The following is a 17,388-nucleotide window of genomic DNA, read 5'->3' on the forward strand; positions in this document are numbered from 1 at the left end:
ACTACAGATGTACATTACCACTTTCTACTGAGGAGTGAATGAATAATGAATAATATAATTAGAACTAGGTTTGAGCTTCACAGAACATAAAAAACAAATAGGGTAAAAAAAAACACATACAAATACAAATATATCCATACAGTCTGCATCCTAGCTTTGTCGTATCGGTGATAAACATTATTTTTTGTATTAGTAGTAACAGCATTTCATTTTTTCTATTTTACTGTGTTCTATTCTTTTAGGTTTGCTTGTTTCTTTGTATATTTTATAATTTGTATTATTAGGATAAGCGGTAGAAAATGAATGAATTAATGAATTGTATTATTAGAATTATTATTTTTGCGTGCCACTTTCCCTTATGCAGGTTTGGACTTCCCACAGTAGTGTGCCAGACGCCTCCTTTTGGACGTTTGGGATATTGCATGAAACATTTATATTCACAATTTTTTTTTCACTGTTGAACGGTGAAAGGATGTGACGTCGACAAAATAACAATTTAACAAACTGAAAACGTTTGCTGTTTTTGTTCTTTTTTTCACCTTTTAAGGGAGGTGCGATTTGATAGTCAACCGGTAGGGGGCCCGTTTTGCCTTACAGAATAAGCGTGATGCGCGTGCATGAGCTGCTGCCAACCTTCATGATGAGAAGCACGACATAGTCTGTAACCCGGATCTCCGCCGTCCTATTTGCTCCAGTCATGGAAGACTAATCAGATCTCGACTCACCACCGCGGTGGGGGACACGGCTTGCCCTTCGCCGACGGAGCACACGCTGTTCTAGGTCGAAGAGGATGCCAATGGCCGGTGTTCGGGGCTTCAGACACGGGGACGCGGGTATGGCGCGTCACCCCGTCCGCGCTGATGGTGAGTCGTCCTCTTAACGCTCGCGACGCTCCTGTTATCACACGGGCGCGCGCACCTGCTGTCAAATTTTGGGCTGATTTGAGGACGTCGTAGCCGAGAGACGGGGCTCGTTGTTTAAAGATGTGGGGTATTTTTGGTTTGAATCGAGGTCAGTCGAGGATGGAGGTCGATTCCGGTGACCCGGATGGCCGCATCGTGGTCGATGGTTCCGCACGTCACTGCAAATTGCAACGTGAGAAATGTGTTTCAGTGTGTGTCAAGGAGCGTGGAGGTCTCCCAGTGGTCCGTGAAGTGGTCCCATACAATTGAACGACTCTCATTTGGAAGTCAATGACGTCAGATACTGAATTATGGGTGAAGAGTGAGGAAGAAGTTAGTGGGAATCCGCTTTTAAAGAAAACAGCCAGCTAACGCGCAATACAGCAAGATTGTAGTGTTTTCTGTATTTCTATTTTTGCTTCATGTTCACGTGGTGGACACCCACGTGACGCCCTCTGGTCCCGGTTTAATGTTAAAATGCACAGACAGCATATATTTAACTCAGCAATTTACTAAATGGATTTCACCTACCCAGATGGAAATTACGTATGAGTAATTAAAATAATTATTTTCATTTTAGGCTGCACGGTGGACAAGTGGTTAAAAACATGTTAGATTAATTGGCGACTCCAAATTATTCATAAGTATGAATGTGAGTGTGAATGGTTGTTTGTCTATATGTGCCCTGTGATTGGCTGGGGTAAGACAGCTGGGATTGGCTCCAGCACCCCCGCGACCCTCGTGAGGATAAGCGGAGCATAATTTGACTATATTTTTAATCGGTTATGAGATTGTTTACAGATCCTACAAAGCTTTTCGACCCAAAGTAATTGAATTTGAATCAACAGCGCCTCTGCTGGTTGCAGCAAAGCAGTATATTGTATTTTTCTGATGGATCACTTCTTTTGGATCACTATTTTCTATACCGCTTATCCTCACTATGCTGGAGCCTATCCCAGCTCGCGGGGTACACCCTGGACTGGTCTGGAACTGAGTGATCAGTTGAATTTACTGTATCATAAAAAACAACAAGAAACTCGGAACCCTGAAAGGAGAAGCTGAAATCCTGAAATCGTAAAAAAATAAAAATAAAATAAAATAGGAGGCGTATTTAGCTTTTTGCAGAATTTCTGACATCGAGGAACGTTGACAGCATTCTGATGTGTGTCCATGGTGAAAGGCTTGGGGATGTGTGCAAGCAGCTGCCGTATAAACGTGGTCAGACAGCACCGCACAAGCCCTGCGGGCCACTGAGTGTTTGTGAGAAAGAAAAAACACAACATGTCAGTTCAGATCCGTTCATCGACATCACCCCCTTTTCCATTTTGTTATGCCATCATGACGATGAAGAGTTCAGTTTAGTTCCCTGTGAAGGAACTTCGCTCCGTCTTGTCCCAGCTGAGTGTCACAATAGCAGCTTTTATGTGTCATGTGTTGTCCGTGGCAACAAGCATCATTGACATTCCTTGGCTCATGCTGCACATAGGCTGCCCGGTTCAACTCACTCATACTGAGACGATGGAAAAAGAGGACGCTTTGCTGGAGGAGGTTAGCACTTGCATTGAAATGAGTAATCACATACAAAGGTGGGTGGCCTGAGAAGAACTGGCGACAGCACAGAATGAGGAACCCATGGAGGAGAGAGTGAACATCTTGTGGATTTGTCTGGTTGGTGTGGTGCCACCGCCGTGCTCTCTGTATCACGCTTCAGAGCGTCTGGTGCTGTCTGAACACGTGATGCCACCACATGGTCACATTTTCAAACAGCCTGCTAATATTGGTCCAGATCAGCTGGTCAGCTTTTCTTCTCCTGTGACTTCAGATGCTGCCTGGGTAGCATCGAAACAGAGAAAGGACACAACTTAAGAATGAGGTGCACAGCTAGGAGACCTGTGTTCAATCCCACCCTCGGCCATCTCTGTGTGGAGTTTGCATGTTCTCCCCGTGCATGAGTGGGTTTTCTCCGGGTATTCCGGTTTCCTCCCACATTCCAAAACATGCTAGGTTAATTGGCGACTCCAAATTGTCCATAGGTGTGAATGTGAGTGTGAATGGTTGTTTGTCTATATGTGCCCTGCGATTGGATGGCGACCAGTCCAGGGTGTACCCCGCCTCTCGGCCGAAGACAGCTGGGATAGGCTAGCTGTGAGGTCTGCGCGCTAACCACTTGACCGCCACAGTTAGCAACATCTTCCTGATATTATGAAAGAGTGTTTGTGCATGTGGGCTTGTTAACTCATTGGAAGACTGATAGATCCGCATGACTTTGGTGGCTGTGTCTCAAACATCAGCATCATAATTGATCAGACACGTGCACCCTACTGTTGGTCACGCCATCACACACATGCGGCGCCTGCGATTGGCTCTGGAGCTGTTGCTATGGCAGTTGTTGCTCATTCATTTTTGAGGCAACAGATGAGGGATCATCAGTATACAGTCTGTCGGCATCCCACCGTGATCATGGCAACAGACAGGAAGTGGGGAGGGATGAAGGGAGGCGGGTTACGGGTAAGTGTTTATGTAGGAGATCAGGATGAAAAGTCGTATATTGGATTTTGTTGTATTTGTCTAAGAGGATGATTCACATTGACATCCATGATACAAAATGGCTAAACGCTACCACACACGCACACACACACACACAGTGTCCTGATAATCCTTCACCAAAAAGATGATTATTATTAACATGCTTGTATGTGGCTCTGATGGCGCAAGATAAAAAAAAGCCTGTCGTTAAAAATATCTTGTCGTTACGTGCACTTGTTCCCTCAGGTGAAGGCATGCGGCCGGTGGACACTCCGTAGTTTCCCCATACCCTCGCCTCTCTTCTGACTACCTCTCATCCTCCATTTCCTGCATTGTCCCCTATTCCTCCACTCGTCATGACGACCCCACTGGAGACGCTGCAGGAGGTCCGTCCTGACCTGGAGCTGAGCCCCAGGCTGCTTGATGGATGCGAGGGCTCGGCTGGCCGCTACAAGGTGGTTCCCTCTGTTGTCTGCTCCATGTGCTGCCTCTTTGGCATCATTTACTGCTTCTTCGGTGAGTCTAACATGAAGGGAAGCACACAAAGTGGTGCAGTAAGTAATGTGTCCATGAAGACTCCGGATGTGAAGATGTCTAATGTTGATCTAACGCAATTCTCGGTCACCTTCCCCCCAGGGTATCGTTGCTTCAAGGCTGTGATGTTCCTGACAGGCCTGATGTTTGGCTCCGTTGTCATCTTCATGCTCTGCTACAAGGAGCGCGTGCTGGACACCCAGCTGAGTGTGGAGGCCTCAGTGGGCATCGGCCTGGGCATCGGAACGCTCTGCGGCCTGGTCACCATGCTGGTTCGCAGCGTGGGCCTCTTCATGGTGGGTCTGCTGCTGGGCCTGCTGGTGGCGGTTGCCACATTGGTGGGCATGGAGGAGCTTTCCGACAGCCCCCCACGCTCCGTCTGGGTGCCTCTGGGCGTGCTGCTTGGCTTGGGCATGCTTTTTGCCGTGCTCACGCTCCAGTGGCAGCGCATCTTCACCACGCTGTCCACAGCTGTTTTCGGTGCGGCAGTCATCACCGTAGCGCTGGACTACTTTGTGGAGCTCTTTGCGCTCGTTCTGTACATGTATGAGCGCATGAAGGCAGTGCCCGGCAAGCCAGTTTGCTGGATTACGTGGGTGGTGCTGGGGGTGTGGCCTGCGCTCACGCTGCTCGGTGTCGTGGTCCAGTGGAAGGTGACTGCCGAGGGCTACTCGCATACCAAGGGTGAGGAGCAATGACGGTGGCTATGTCTGGTGTCAAGGGCTGCATCCTTTCAACCCCAGCAATGTCACTTTTAAACAGAGGTGGAAAGTAACCAAGTTCAAATGACTCGAGGTAAAGTGTTTGAGTATTTTGGTCCCGCTCAGTCGACAGCGAACTGGGTCTAACGGAAGACTGTTGAATCTCTGTAAAACTGAGCATACAAAAAGAAGTCATGCTAATGCGGTGGCTCAATGCTAACTTACATTGGAAATCTCATATGTTATCCTATTAGCATTGGCGATTTCGAACACCACTTAAAAAGATGATTCATACTAGGGGTGGGTGATATATCAACATGTTTTTAAAAGCACGATATCAATAACAAGCATATCGTTCATATGGATATAGACTGGATTTGGTGCAGAGGTCTCATGTTTCAAGATGGCGCCGCCCGAGTGGCAGATAGTTACGACAGCTCTGTGTCTCCTGTAGCGTTTTTAGTGTTATTACTTCCTTATTGTTTTCTGCCATATCGACCCTTTAAGCAAGTGGGCGGCTATGGATGTCCATCTTATTATGTTTGTAGCTTGCCGCTTGCGCCATTGTTGACACTCAGGAGCAGCTGTTAGCAGCTGTTAGCAGCTGTTAGCAGTTATATGTCGAATGATCGGATATCCCAGCGGAAATATGGAGATGGAGAGGCTGCATAGCGGGAGTGAACGGTGAAAAGGACGGTATAAAGGTATTCAAAGAAGATATCAACCATGTTTACCGTTTGTCATCATGGGGAACGTGAGATGGAAGCACTAACGGCGCTAACCCGGCTGCAGAGACTACTGTGAGTGCAGCATGATTGAACTGAAGATTGAACATCCATCCATCCATCCATTTTCCTCCGCTTATCCGGGTCCGGGTCGTGGGGGCAGCAGTCTTAGAAGGGAAGCCCAGACTTCCCGGTCCCCGGCCACCTCCTCCAGCTCCACCGGGAGGACACCAAGGCGTTCCCAGGCCAGCTGTGAGACATAGTCCCTCCAGCGTGTCCTAGGTCTGCCCCGCGGCCTTTTCCCGGCTGGGCATGCCCGGAACACCTCCCCAGGGAGGCGTCCGGGAGGCATCCGGACTAGATGCCCGAGCCACCTCAACTGACTCCTCTCGATGTGAAGGAGAAGCGGATTGAACATTATCTTCTATATTTATTTTAAAATGAGAATACATTTGTCTACATTCAGTTTATGGAAAACATATAGCTGTATATTGTAATATCGATATTCTACCTAAATATGTATATCGGGATATGAGTTTTGGTCCATATCGCCCAGCCCTAATTAATACCAAGCATAAAATACTTTAATTTTCCAGGGTTCAACATGAGAAGTGACCGGCATCTAGCCTGTCCCAATGGCAGAAGCTACTTCCTGACTACGGCAATATACAGAGAACAAACTGAACATGAATACATACTTGCAAATGAGACTCATATAATATAAGCAAAAAAGTCATGTACATGCTTGAAAAAGAATAAGCTGACATGTTCAAATCCGAAGGGTGCAGCCCCTGAATTGTGACACAGCCACATTCCTTCACTTCCTTCACTAAGCCTGTTAATGTTTACTCATTTCAGCGCTTTAATCACAATTACCTAACTGAGCCACATTCCTCCGCTTAGTCATCATCAGTCGTCAGCAGAGGAGGATGCAGGTGATGCGGATTCGTCAAAGGGATGACCGTTACCGTCACAAGAAGAAGAAGAAGAAGCCTCAGGGCTCGTCCTCCAATCAACACCAAGCCAAGCAACTTCACCAGGAACCCGCCTACCGCCGCAAGCCAAACCCGATACGCCGCTACGACACCGACGTCCTCTCACCGGTGAGTAGAGAACATTCATTCAATCATTTTCTACCACTTATCCTCACAAGGGGGGCGCTGGAGCCTATCCCAGCTGTTTTCGGGCGAGAGGCGGTGTACACCCTGGACTGGTGGCCAGCCAATCCCAGGGCACATATAGACAAACAACCATTCACACTCACATTCATACCTATGGACAATTTGGAGTGGCCAATTAACCTAGCATGTTTTTGGAATGGGTGAGGACACCGGAGTACCCGGAAAAAACCCACGCATGCACGTGGAGAACATGCAAACTCCACACAGAGATGGCCAAGGGTGGGATTGAAACCTGGTCTCCTAGCTGTGAGGTCTGCGCGCTAACCACTCGAACGCCGTGCAGCCCCTGTACAGTACAGACACATGAATAAATACTGTATTCTCTGGACTCTAAGTCGCTCCGGAGTCGCACAAGGTGAAAAATGCATAATTACATGGAAAAAAACATAAATGGCACTGGAGGATAAGTCGCATTTTTGCGGGTAATTTATTTTCCAAACTACTTGACCAAAACAGACATTACGTCCTCTTGGAAGGCAAGTTCTAACAATAGAAGAATAGAGAACAGGCTGAATAGGTGTAAGATATGCTAACACAATGGTTATTCAGCTACACAAAAAATAAACATGAACAGAAAAGGTGTCCTGTGTTTATGTAACATAAACAGTTTTTTCATTTATAAGTAGCTCTGGAGTATAAGTCGCAGGAACAGCCAACCTATGAAAAAAAGTGTGACTTATAGTCCAGAAAATACGGTAAATTACCTGCAAAAGAAAAGCAAATTATGTATGTTTTTTTCTACCTGATGATGCATTTTTGACCTTGTGCGACTTATATTCCGGAGTGACTTATAGTCCAGAAAATATGGTATTTCACAAACTATTTGACCAAAACAGACAGAATAGGTGTAAGATATGCTAACTGCTAAGTCGCAGGAACAGCCAACCTATGAAAAAAAGTGTGACTTATAGTCCGAAAAATACGGTATTAGCAGTTTTCTCGTATTTCAAATCGGGGGTGGTGCAAAAAAAATTCTGCATGACAGGAAATGATTGAGAAGCACTTACAGTAAAAGTCGACTTCCATCGGTCTAGGAACAGAAAACATTCGTAACCCGAGGACCGCTTGTAATTAATTAATCTTTGGACGCAACTCTTGTGAGGTAGTTGAGGTGACATCTTGTGATGTCAGCTTGAACACAGGTTTTATATTTTGGAATTGTGCTACCTTTCATTCCACTAGCTCCAAAATGATGCATTCACTTGTTTTTCCAGAGTTACATTCAGAGTTTCCGAGATCGGCAGGTGCAGGCGCAGCCTTTCCCGAGACACTTCCTCGGTGGACCACATTCTGCTGTGGATTTGGGCTACGACTGCGGCTCGACAGCACCCCTCACCACTGCTGCAGGACCTTCACTACGAACCTAATCTGTCACCTTGACCTGTGCTCGTTGTACTCATGCTGGACTTTATGTAGAGTGGATGGAAAACACATTTACTCATGACTTCCTCTCACTGCACGTGCACGCACACACACCTACACACATGCACCCAGCAACAGCTCCTATCTGAGGGTTGACTCGTGTTTCAGCACCTCAGACTGGATCAGGGATCCCAATGCCGACCCATCTCAGGCACCAGCATCATCTTCAGTGGTGATCCTCAGCCTGCAGGCCCTTCTCTGTGCCATCTCGACTCCATTTGCCACCTTTTAAATGGGCCTTGTCCCGCTTGGTGCTGGACCGTAATGTCTTCAAGTGGATTTTGCTGTAACGGGTGCCTTGCCCTTCCTGTGACGGGAGGGGTGTTACTGGCAGATCTCTCACACGTCGCCAGTGTTTGGGTGCTCACAGGAGAGCTACAGGGTCACATTCAGGGGTTGGCTCACTGTCTTCACCACGCCTGAACATGTGAAGAGCCACCTGCACGAAAGCCATATGTATAGTGGCACCCTGCCTCACACAACTCTCCTCACACAGGGGCTGGAAACCTCCCAAAATTCCCCAAAGATCATCTCTACCGGACTCTAGTAAGCACTTGACACACTGGGTATGAGGCGCTACACTGTCACACTGTTCCCACGTCCAGTTGTGGCGTTCCTGAAGCGGATCAGAAGACAAGGCTGTTAAGATCTTATTTACGGCGATTATGTAAAAATGTGAAAGTCTAGATCTTTTTATCGCAAAGAGAGAATGTACAATATGTTTGCATGAGCTCACCCCAAATGGTGGCTTCCTTTAGGCTTCAGAAATCCCTTTTACGTGCACCCAAGTCAACTTTGTACAGAAGATCTTCTTTTTTTCCTTCAACACCTTCCTTTGATAGGAATTTCTAAGGTAACAGGTTGTTTTCCATTTGATGTAGTTCATTAAAGCATGCCTTCCTGTGGGCTACTGTACTGTCAGTGTGTGTTGTCTCTTGACACCAAGTCACACACATCTTAGTCTGAGGTTTATTTATGTGTTTAGTCTCAAGTCAACCAACACACTTAAGTCCACAAGTGGTCAACCGCTTTTGTCAACATCTACGTACATGGTCAACATCGTAGGTTGCCGTCAACATGTCAACAAATGCTTGAGTTGACGTTGAGTACACAGTCAACCATGTTTGTTGAAATACGTGGTTAATCACTTTTGTCGACATTGACATTGTCAAGCGCTTAAGTTGACGCCAATATACACGGTCAACCGCTTTTAGCAACATTGAAATACAGATCATAGCTGACAGTTTCAACCGCTCAATTATAAAATATGAATCATAGACCAAATCAACCTTACTGGACTAAAAACAGCAGCTCTTTAACTGTTACACCCGTCTGTACAAATTAACACCTTAAAGAGGCATAAGACAGTCAAAAGTGATCGTTTTACTACAGCAAAGCATGCTGGGAAATCTGCATAATCTGCCCATTCCACGTATTGTGATGTTTTTTTTTGTTCAATTCCTCTCCTCCGTGCACACAATTTAATCTCCTTCATCTTTCTGTCTGCTCCTGATAACATGTTCTTGACTTTAGCTTCAGTTGGGTTTATCTCTTTTTGTGTAGTTTGCCACATGCTTTCTTCTTGCCGCTGTTTTGATATGCTGCATGGCACAAACTCAATATCCTAAAGTTGAAACCTGTTTTTTTTAGCCATCACTAAGCCAAGCTCTACGAAAGTTTGTTCAAATCCCAGCTGGAATAGTTTTGGATCCAGCAAGATGTTTTTACAACTGCCATGATCAGTTTGTGAAGATGTTAGGGAAGATGTCGCAGCAACGTGCCACTCGCGTCAGTGTGTCTGTGTGTGTCTGTGTGTGTCTCTATGGTCTTGATTAGGACTGTTTTCTTAGAAAGCATGTTGGTGGTACATGCTGGTGCTTAGGGCTGGTTTCTGTTCACAAGCACTAAGCCCATTGATGCTACTAATGTTACATTATAATGTGTTATATAATTCACGGCATTTTAATTGTTTATTCATTATTTTTTCACAAGCCAAAAACTAATTTTGTTGTTACTTTGTCTTTTCTCAAAGAAAAGAAGAGAAGTGCAATGAAAATATGGCTAAACAGAACCAGTAATGTCCATATCGTCATTGTCATATGAAAAAGGCATTTGTGATTAAAATGTATTTTTTTAAAGTTTCACCTCTGACATGGGTGAAGAAAAATATTTGTTTGCTCCGATATCTATTTTTACAGAAACGTAAAGCGTGTAATTATACCTCCTGACCGCTAGATGTCCATGTGAGAGTCCTCTCTGATGTCTACTGTTTAGTCAACCAATCGGTTTCCTGTCACCGGCTCCCTTTCAGCTCATCAGAGCTCATGATTTCAAAGTCCATCGAATGCAGGTAAGATCCACGTAAAGGACGAGGTTTTCCCGTGGAATGTGTGGAATGTGGCGGTGCATCTTCGACTTTGACTTCGATTCTTTGACTTGAGCTCGCAGAACAAGAGAGGCGAAGAAGAAGGTTGTTGTGTCGCGTAAGCTAATGTTTGCGTAAACTTAGGCTGGGCACACAATTCAAGTACTTAGAATTAATATGGTACAAATATACCCCATGTTGAACTAAATTTATTTATATGTGTATTTTATTGTGTTTTTATTACAGTTTCATTACTCTTTTTTTCTAGTCTATAATAATGAAGACCTCCAAGGAAGCCGTGCAATCAGCTGCTAAAGAGTTTTTACACTTTGTCAACAGAGGGGTGTCTCCATTTCACGGTAACGTTTGAATTTTTTGAAATATATTATTAATATGTACCTTCTGGAATTAAATGCTTAAAATTAATCTGATGTTAGTACAGTGAGTTGTGTGCAGGTCAAACTACATCGAGATAAGATTATCGAGATTAGACATGTCACCTTTGCACTGTAGCCGAGCACCCACGAAATAGGGGTGGCTAATTGACCCAAATATCGATAACATCGATACTAAGGTTAGTATCAGTACCCGGTCTATAATGAAATTGATGTTTTTCCAGTTCTTTTTTGTGCTTTGGTGTGTTGTTTATATTGTTAGATTGCTGATACAGTATATTTATATTTCTATATTGTTTACAAACTCATGGAATAAGACACAGGAGGGCTTAATTGGGGGCCTAAGTCACCCACAATCCATCCATCTGCAAAAAATTCAAAGGTGTGCTTCTTCTTCAGTGGTGGAAGAATGTCGAAGACGTCTACTGGAAGCAGGATTCGTCGAGCTGAAGGAGATGGAGAAGTGGGACATCAAGCCATCCAGCAAGGTGTCAGCCATGTCTTCCTGCGGTTTGTATTGATGGCGGTCGCTGAAGTGAAATTCTGCATCGTTTCAGTACTTTGTGACCAGGAACTTCTCCAGTGTCATTGCCTTTGTTGTGGGGGGGCGCTACTTGCCTGGAAATGGCTTCTCCATGGTTGGCGCCCACACAGACAGCCCCTGTCTCAGGGTGAGAATGACTCCCAATAAGGACACGTCTTTAGATTGAAGTGAAATGACAACGTAGTGCGTTTTAGGTGAAGCCAAGGTCTAAGAGAACGAAGCAGGGCTGCCTGCAGGTTGGCGTGGAGTGCTACGGTGGTGGCATTTGGAACACATGGTTTGATCGCGACCTGACCATTGCGGGGCGTGTCATGGTTAAGGTACTACAGGTGCAATCACGTGCTGCAGGTCAGCATCAGAGACATTCATTCACGCTGGTGTCTTGTCCTGTAGAAAGAAGACAAGCTTGTACAGCGGCTGGTGCATGTGCCGCGACCTTTGCTGAGAATTCCTCACCTGGCCATTCATCTACAGAGGGACGTCAATGACTCCTTTGGCCCCAACAAGGAGAATCACCTGTGAGTAACTGAGAAGATGTTGCAGTTGTAGGAAAGTTTAAAAGCAGTTATTTTGACATGGCAAAACAGGAAATAGTAGATGATGCTCGGGATGATTGGAATCCTGACTCTAAAGTACACAACCAATTCCATGATCTAGATCAGGGGTCGGCAACCTTTACTATGAAAAGAGCCATTTTACCCCCTTGCCCACTGAAGAAAAATAACTTGGAGCCGTAAAACATATAGTATGTTTAAAACAACATTAGAGGGAATTTGGGGGTATCAAAGTAGTTCAGATAAGAAAAGACGAGTTGTAGTACTTTTGCTAGTATTGGAGATAAACGTACATAAATAAAAAACTAAATAAAAACTACTGTAAAGTTACCTGATTTATTTACTCTGGCGCAAACAAGTTCCCATGTCGCTGTTTTTAAATGATCTCTAATTTAGTTTTGAGAATTGTCAAATAGCTCCGGGAAAGTATTACTTATTTTCCTTCATATACTGAACTGAATAGCAGTCAGAACTCAGTCAGGAGGCATTCATGGTCTCAGACAAAGTTGGATTTTTTAAAACTCATTACAAAAGATGTGTATTTTCCCCACTCGGGTGTTAAAAAATATTCAAGCATCGCAAAGGGAGCCACAACAAAGAGGATGAAGAGCCACATGCGGCTCTGGAGCCGCGGGTTGCTGACCCCTGATCTAGATGAAGGATACCCCTCGCTACTTTGTGCTTTAATGACAGGTTTTTACATTAAATTATGCTGTTTCGTGGTTGAACACGGCCTATTATTAGCCAAACCTTTACACATTTTTGTCTAAATTAAGCATAAAAATGGCTGAATGAATTAAAATACAAATATAAGCCACATTCAAAGCTGTTGTGGTGATACTGTATGCAGTAGTGATGGATAGATGAGGCGTCCTGAAGCTTTGCACACGTTACCGCTGCTGTGTTGCTCAATACTGACACCTGCTGGGTGTTGAAGAGGTCGCATCGCTGCCGTGACGCATTTGACACGTCAATTGTCTTGAGTGTAGTGGTGTCTGCTGCTGCTTTGCAAAGCAGAGGGTTCACTTTCGTTCACTTCCTGGACACCCACCATTTAATTTCCCTCGCACTGGAACACATTTGTGTTGTATTATTATGTCTACTACTAGTATATTGGCATATACAGTATAAATATTATAAAGGTGATAATGGGGTGCTTTTTCAGGACTAGAGGGCTTTATTAAAAATGTATTTAAGAGGTCATAAACAGGGTTTCTATTCTCTAATTATGAAGATATTCTATTTATAAATAAGGAGTTCTACATCGTGGGACATTCACTTATGTCCGAGATAAACAAGGGATTACTGTGGTGCATTTTAGTTTCATGAACTCATTCAATCCTAGCCAAATTCATTCATTACCAGGCATTATAGACAATTTTGGCCGATTTTTCAAGTCAATTGTGTTACATAGTTATATAAACATGGAACCTACCAAAAGAAAGATTAGACTCTCGTCTTTCATCAGGAAAAAAGGAACTCTACCAACTAAACTGTGTGTCTGTACACCTATGTCTGTTTTATATACTATTTTTATCATTCCTAAAATGATGAACACAGGTAGTTGGCAGAGAAGTGTATGTACGTTATGGTCTAGTTTTGCTGACACATGTTGCTTTCTGCGTCAGTGTGCCCATTCTGGCCACGGCTGTCCAGGAAGAGCTGGAGACGGGCAATGCATCATCAGGAGATGCCACCAACTCTTCCAACACGGTGAAAGCACAACTAAAGCATTTACTCGTTCATTTTCTACTGCTTATCCTCACGAGGGTTGCCGGGGCTGCTGGAGCCTATCAAAGCTGTCTTCGGGCGAGAGGAGGGGTACACCCTGGACTGGTGGCCAGCGAATCACAGGGCACATATAGACAAACAACCATTCACACTCACATTCATACCTATGGACAATTTGGAGTCGCCAATTAACATGCCGAGGGTGGAGCACTAAAACATCTCCCATCAAAAAGTAATTCGACATTAAATGTGTTTCCTTTCCCTCTGAGGCCGAGAAACACCACCCAGCACTGGTGAAGATTCTGTGTTCCGAGCTGGGAGTTGACCCTGAAGCCTTGCTGGACTTCGAGCTCTGTCTGGCTGACACTCTGCCAGCGGTGAGGATCTTGGTCTGCCTCCACAGCCTCTAAACCTATGAGATGTTTGACTCCCTTTCTATCGTATGCATGCAGGCGCTGGGTGGAGTATACGAAGAGTTCATTTTCTCCCCTCGCTTGGACAACCTCCACAGCTGCTACTGCGCCCTGCAGGTATGGCCTGAGGTGGATTCCTTCGTACAGCCTATTATGTCATGCTGTTTTTTCTGCCGTTTCCCAGGGGCTGATTGAGTCCTGCTTGGGGGACTCGCTGAACAAAGATCCCAATATCCGCATGGTGACGCTGTATGACAACGAAGAGGTGAGTCATTCCTGTTGGGGATTATTATTACAGTGATTTCAGCTTGGACACAGCTTTCTTATCACAAAAATTGGATTAATTAGCTCTAAAGCGTCATTTCTTTGAAAAATGGATCATGTTTCTGTTCATTCATTCATTTTTTACCGCTTATCCTCTCGAGGGTTGCGGGGGTGCTGGAGCCTATCCCAGCTGTCTTCGGGCGAGAGGCGGGGTACACCCTGGACTGGTCGCCAGCCAATCACAGGGCACATATAGACAACCATTCACACTCACATTCATACCTATGGACAATTTGGAGTCGCCAATTAACCTAGCATGTTTTTGGAATGTGGGAGGAAACCGGAGTACCCAGAGAAAACCCACGCATACATGGGGAGAACATGCAAACTCCACACAGAGATGGCTGAGGGTGGGATTGAACTCGGGTCTCCTAGCTGTGAGGTCTGTACGCTAACCACTAGGCCACTGTGCAGCTTCATGTTGATGGCTAAAAATAACCAATTAGCTAAAAATATCATCCAATACTTCTCTACAAGAGAGGAGAAATATGATCTCAGGGAAGAACTACATTTGAAACGCTTATATGCTAGCATTTCAGTATGTGGAATCAAACTATGAAATGGATTGAGTAAGGAAGTCAAACAATACACAACGATGAGCCAATTCAAGAAACAATACAAGCAGTTGATGTTTGCTAAATACAACGATGAAGAGTCTTGAACCAGTCATGATGTGCTATATATATCACTATATTGACACTTACTATGGTACCCATTATGTCATTGGATGGTCATATCACCTCGTACTTCGGTACGTGACAAAAAATAAAATTAAATTAACAAAATAAATAAAATAATAAAAATAGAAAAATAAAATACAGTAAGTAAAAATAAGTAAAACTGTGAACTGATTATGTGATGCACTCAATTGTAATCTGATGCATGTTCAAATGAAACAAAACCATTACCATGTGTGGTATTGTTACTTAGGAAGTGTTTCCGAGCCGTTTCATGTCTTTGTGTCGTGTAGGTGGGCTCAGAAAGCGCTCAGGGGGCGCAGTCAAACCTAACGGAGCTCATCCTCAGTCGCCTGGCTGCCTCCTCCTCAAACCCCACCGCCTTCCAGCAGGCGGCGCCACTCTCCTTCATGATCAGTGCTGACATGGCGCACGCCGTGCACCCCAACTACCAGTCAGTAAAACGCAGATGACACTTTTTGGAGCTGGGTTCATTAATCTAACGTCTTATCTTATCTTAGAGAGAAACACGAGGAGAACCATCGACCATTCTTCCACAAGGTGAAATAGCAAACCAAATAATGGATGATATATCAATTAGGATGCTGACAATGAAATGATTTGTGGTTTTGATCTGTCAGGGCCCAGTGATCAAGTTCAACAGCAACCAGCGCTATGCCACCACGGCTGTGACTGCCGCCGTAGTCCGAGAGGTCGCCAGCCGAGTCGGTGTTCCTCTTCAGGTGCTGTCTGCGTCTTGCTGTTTCTCTCTGTAGTCACGTGACTACCCAATTCATTTTATAGCGGAACACTCATCAGTCGTTCGTTCATCCTGCAGGATGTGATGGTGCGTAACGACAGCCCGTGCGGAACCACCATCGGACCCATTCTGGCCGCTCGTCTCGGCGTGCCTGTGGTGGACATTGGCGCTCCGCAGCTCTCCATGCACTCCATCCGGGAGATGTGCTGCACCTCCAGCGTATTGCAAAGCACCACCCTCTTTAAGGTAGCCATTTTAATGCCTGGTACAACTATAAAGGTACATTTCTTTGGACAGATTTTATGACGATAACAAAAATATCTTGCAACTTCCATAGGTTTCTTGATCATATTTTTTACATGAATAACTGTAGCATTAAACTCTTATGAGCTACTTTTGTTGTCTTCTGTATGTTTTATGGTAATGGTAATGGTTTTATTTCATTTGAACATGCATCAGATTACAATTGAGTGCATCACATAATCAGTTCCCAGTTTCACATGTCCAAAAGGAGTAGGAAGAAGCAAAGCTTATTAAATCCTACCCCTCCATCTGGTACTTTTACAATCAGTAACTGTTACATTTGTTCACTTGCTGCTTTCCTAATATAGTTAGTTTTTTTTAAATTAATAATTAATAAATATAATTTATTATTTTTTATTTATTTTTAATTTAATAAGGAGTTAGTATGTTCTCCGTAGGCAGCATTATGACTTATCCTTACTGACCTTTTTTGCAGTACATTTAGCGAGTGAAGATTGCTTTTATAGTTATTAGCCCATATTTCCACACAATAAGTAAGATATGGTAGAATCAGGGTTTTAAGTCACATTACGTGCCGTTCTGTGTGTTTTTTGCAGGCTTTCTTTGAGTTGTTTCCTCATTTGAGGAGTTCACTGGTGGTGGATTAGAAGGAAGGAAATGCCGGACATGAGGTGGAGCGATTGCAGCACATCCTGGATGTAAAATTTGTCCATGCACAGGTGTCACCTCTTGCTGCGCACTACTGTAATTATATGCATTAAACATTGATCAAGTACTTTTTCCACTTTCTTGAGGAAAAATAATAAGACAGCACTCAGAAGTACACCATGTTTTCTTGGAATCAAACATATTTTTGTGTGGGTTCTCTCCTGCTTCATCCCATATTTGGGCTTAAGTAACCTTTGAGACAAACCTAGTAAGCGTTTCACTGCCTTCTTTAGTTGTTTTTTTTTTTCAGAGCACATGGGGTGGCTTAGCAATAGGCTGCAATAGCGACTCAATTATTTTTTCTCATGGTCACTCCTAGGGAACAGGGCCCCCCTCCCCAAATTCAAGAAAAATGTATTTCCCAGCCTATTCACAGGAAACACATGACTCATCTGAATGGCATGCCATTTAAAAGGTGTAAGGGCATAGACACTGGGATATCATGACTGCAGATTGGAACTCTTCATAGGCCAATATTAGCATAATAATTATGCTGCTCAGCAGCGGTGCCACAAAGGGAAGGCAAGTGATATACTATAAATGCCAATCATCTTGACTGGCAGCCGCTTCTTTCAAAGCATTTTCTTCTTAACCTTCTTCTCAGCCCTTCCTGGCCTCGTCATTATGTCCATCATCACTGATTCTCGTCCTGAAGCAGCAAA

General features: G+C 44.4%; 2 protein-coding genes across 7 annotated transcripts; both read left to right on the plus strand.

Moving 5' to 3' along the window:
• Window positions 1-533: 533 nt before the first annotated feature.
• LOC131104482 (transmembrane protein 198-B-like) lies at window positions 534-8,912 on the plus strand. Of its 2 annotated transcripts, XM_058051712.1 has the most exons (5): window positions 565-863; window positions 3,675-3,944; window positions 4,065-4,646; window positions 6,292-6,491; window positions 7,784-8,912. In XM_058051712.1, exons 2-5 carry the CDS (start codon window positions 3,785-3,787, stop codon window positions 7,934-7,936), a joined length of 1,095 nt encoding a protein of 364 aa, XP_057907695.1. In that variant the 5' UTR covers window positions 565-863; window positions 3,675-3,784; the 3' UTR covers window positions 7,937-8,912. The 2 variants fall into 2 exon arrangements, with proteins under 2 accessions (XP_057907694.1, XP_057907695.1); XM_058051711.1 differs by having other exon boundaries at window positions 534-863; window positions 3,675-4,646.
• Window positions 8,913-10,221: 1,309 nt separating this feature from the next.
• dnpep (aspartyl aminopeptidase) lies at window positions 10,222-16,785 on the plus strand. 5 transcript variants are annotated; one of them, XM_058051325.1, is made up of 15 exons: window positions 10,222-10,341; window positions 10,625-10,715; window positions 11,151-11,239; window positions 11,309-11,422; window positions 11,490-11,615; window positions 11,689-11,813; window positions 13,478-13,562; window positions 13,850-13,957; window positions 14,033-14,110; window positions 14,178-14,258; window positions 15,288-15,448; window positions 15,516-15,555; window positions 15,636-15,737; window positions 15,833-16,000; window positions 16,615-16,785. In XM_058051325.1, the coding sequence occupies exons 1-15, from the start codon at window positions 10,336-10,338 to the stop codon at window positions 16,663-16,665; spliced, it is 1,425 nt and encodes a 474-aa protein (XP_057907308.1). In that variant the 5' UTR covers window positions 10,222-10,335; the 3' UTR covers window positions 16,666-16,785. The 5 variants fall into 5 exon arrangements, with proteins under 5 accessions (XP_057907308.1, XP_057907312.1, XP_057907310.1 ...); XM_058051327.1 differs by having other exon boundaries at window positions 10,335-10,474; XM_058051328.1 differs by lacking the exon at window positions 10,222-10,341 and adding an exon at window positions 10,346-10,461.
• The last annotated feature ends 603 nt before the right edge of the window (window positions 16,786-17,388 follow it).

This window comes from Doryrhamphus excisus, chromosome 16 (genome assembly GCF_030265055.1).
Source record: "Doryrhamphus excisus isolate RoL2022-K1 chromosome 16, RoL_Dexc_1.0, whole genome shotgun sequence".
NCBI lineage: Eukaryota > Metazoa > Chordata > Actinopteri > Syngnathiformes > Syngnathidae > Doryrhamphus > Doryrhamphus excisus.

Bases quoted from the DNA above. Each gene is read 5' to 3' on its own strand.
- dnpep (XM_058051325.1), top strand. The intron at 11,616-11,688 runs GTACTACAGGTG...CTTGTCCTGTAG, and splicing joins CGGGGCGTGTCATGGTTAAG to AAAGAAGACAAGCTTGTACA. The intron at 13,958-14,032 runs GTGAGGATCTTG...GTATGCATGCAG, and splicing joins TGGCTGACACTCTGCCAGCG to GCGCTGGGTGGAGTATACGA.
- LOC131104482 (XM_058051711.1), top strand. From the start codon at position 3,785: ATGACGACCCCACTGGAGACGCTGCAGGAGGTCCGTCCTGACCTGGAG. The intron at 4,647-6,291 runs GTGAGGAGCAAT...TCCTCCGCTTAG, and splicing joins GGGCTACTCGCATACCAAGG to TCATCATCAGTCGTCAGCAG. The intron at 6,492-7,783 runs GTGAGTAGAGAA...TTGTTTTTCCAG, and splicing joins ACACCGACGTCCTCTCACCG to AGTTACATTCAGAGTTTCCG.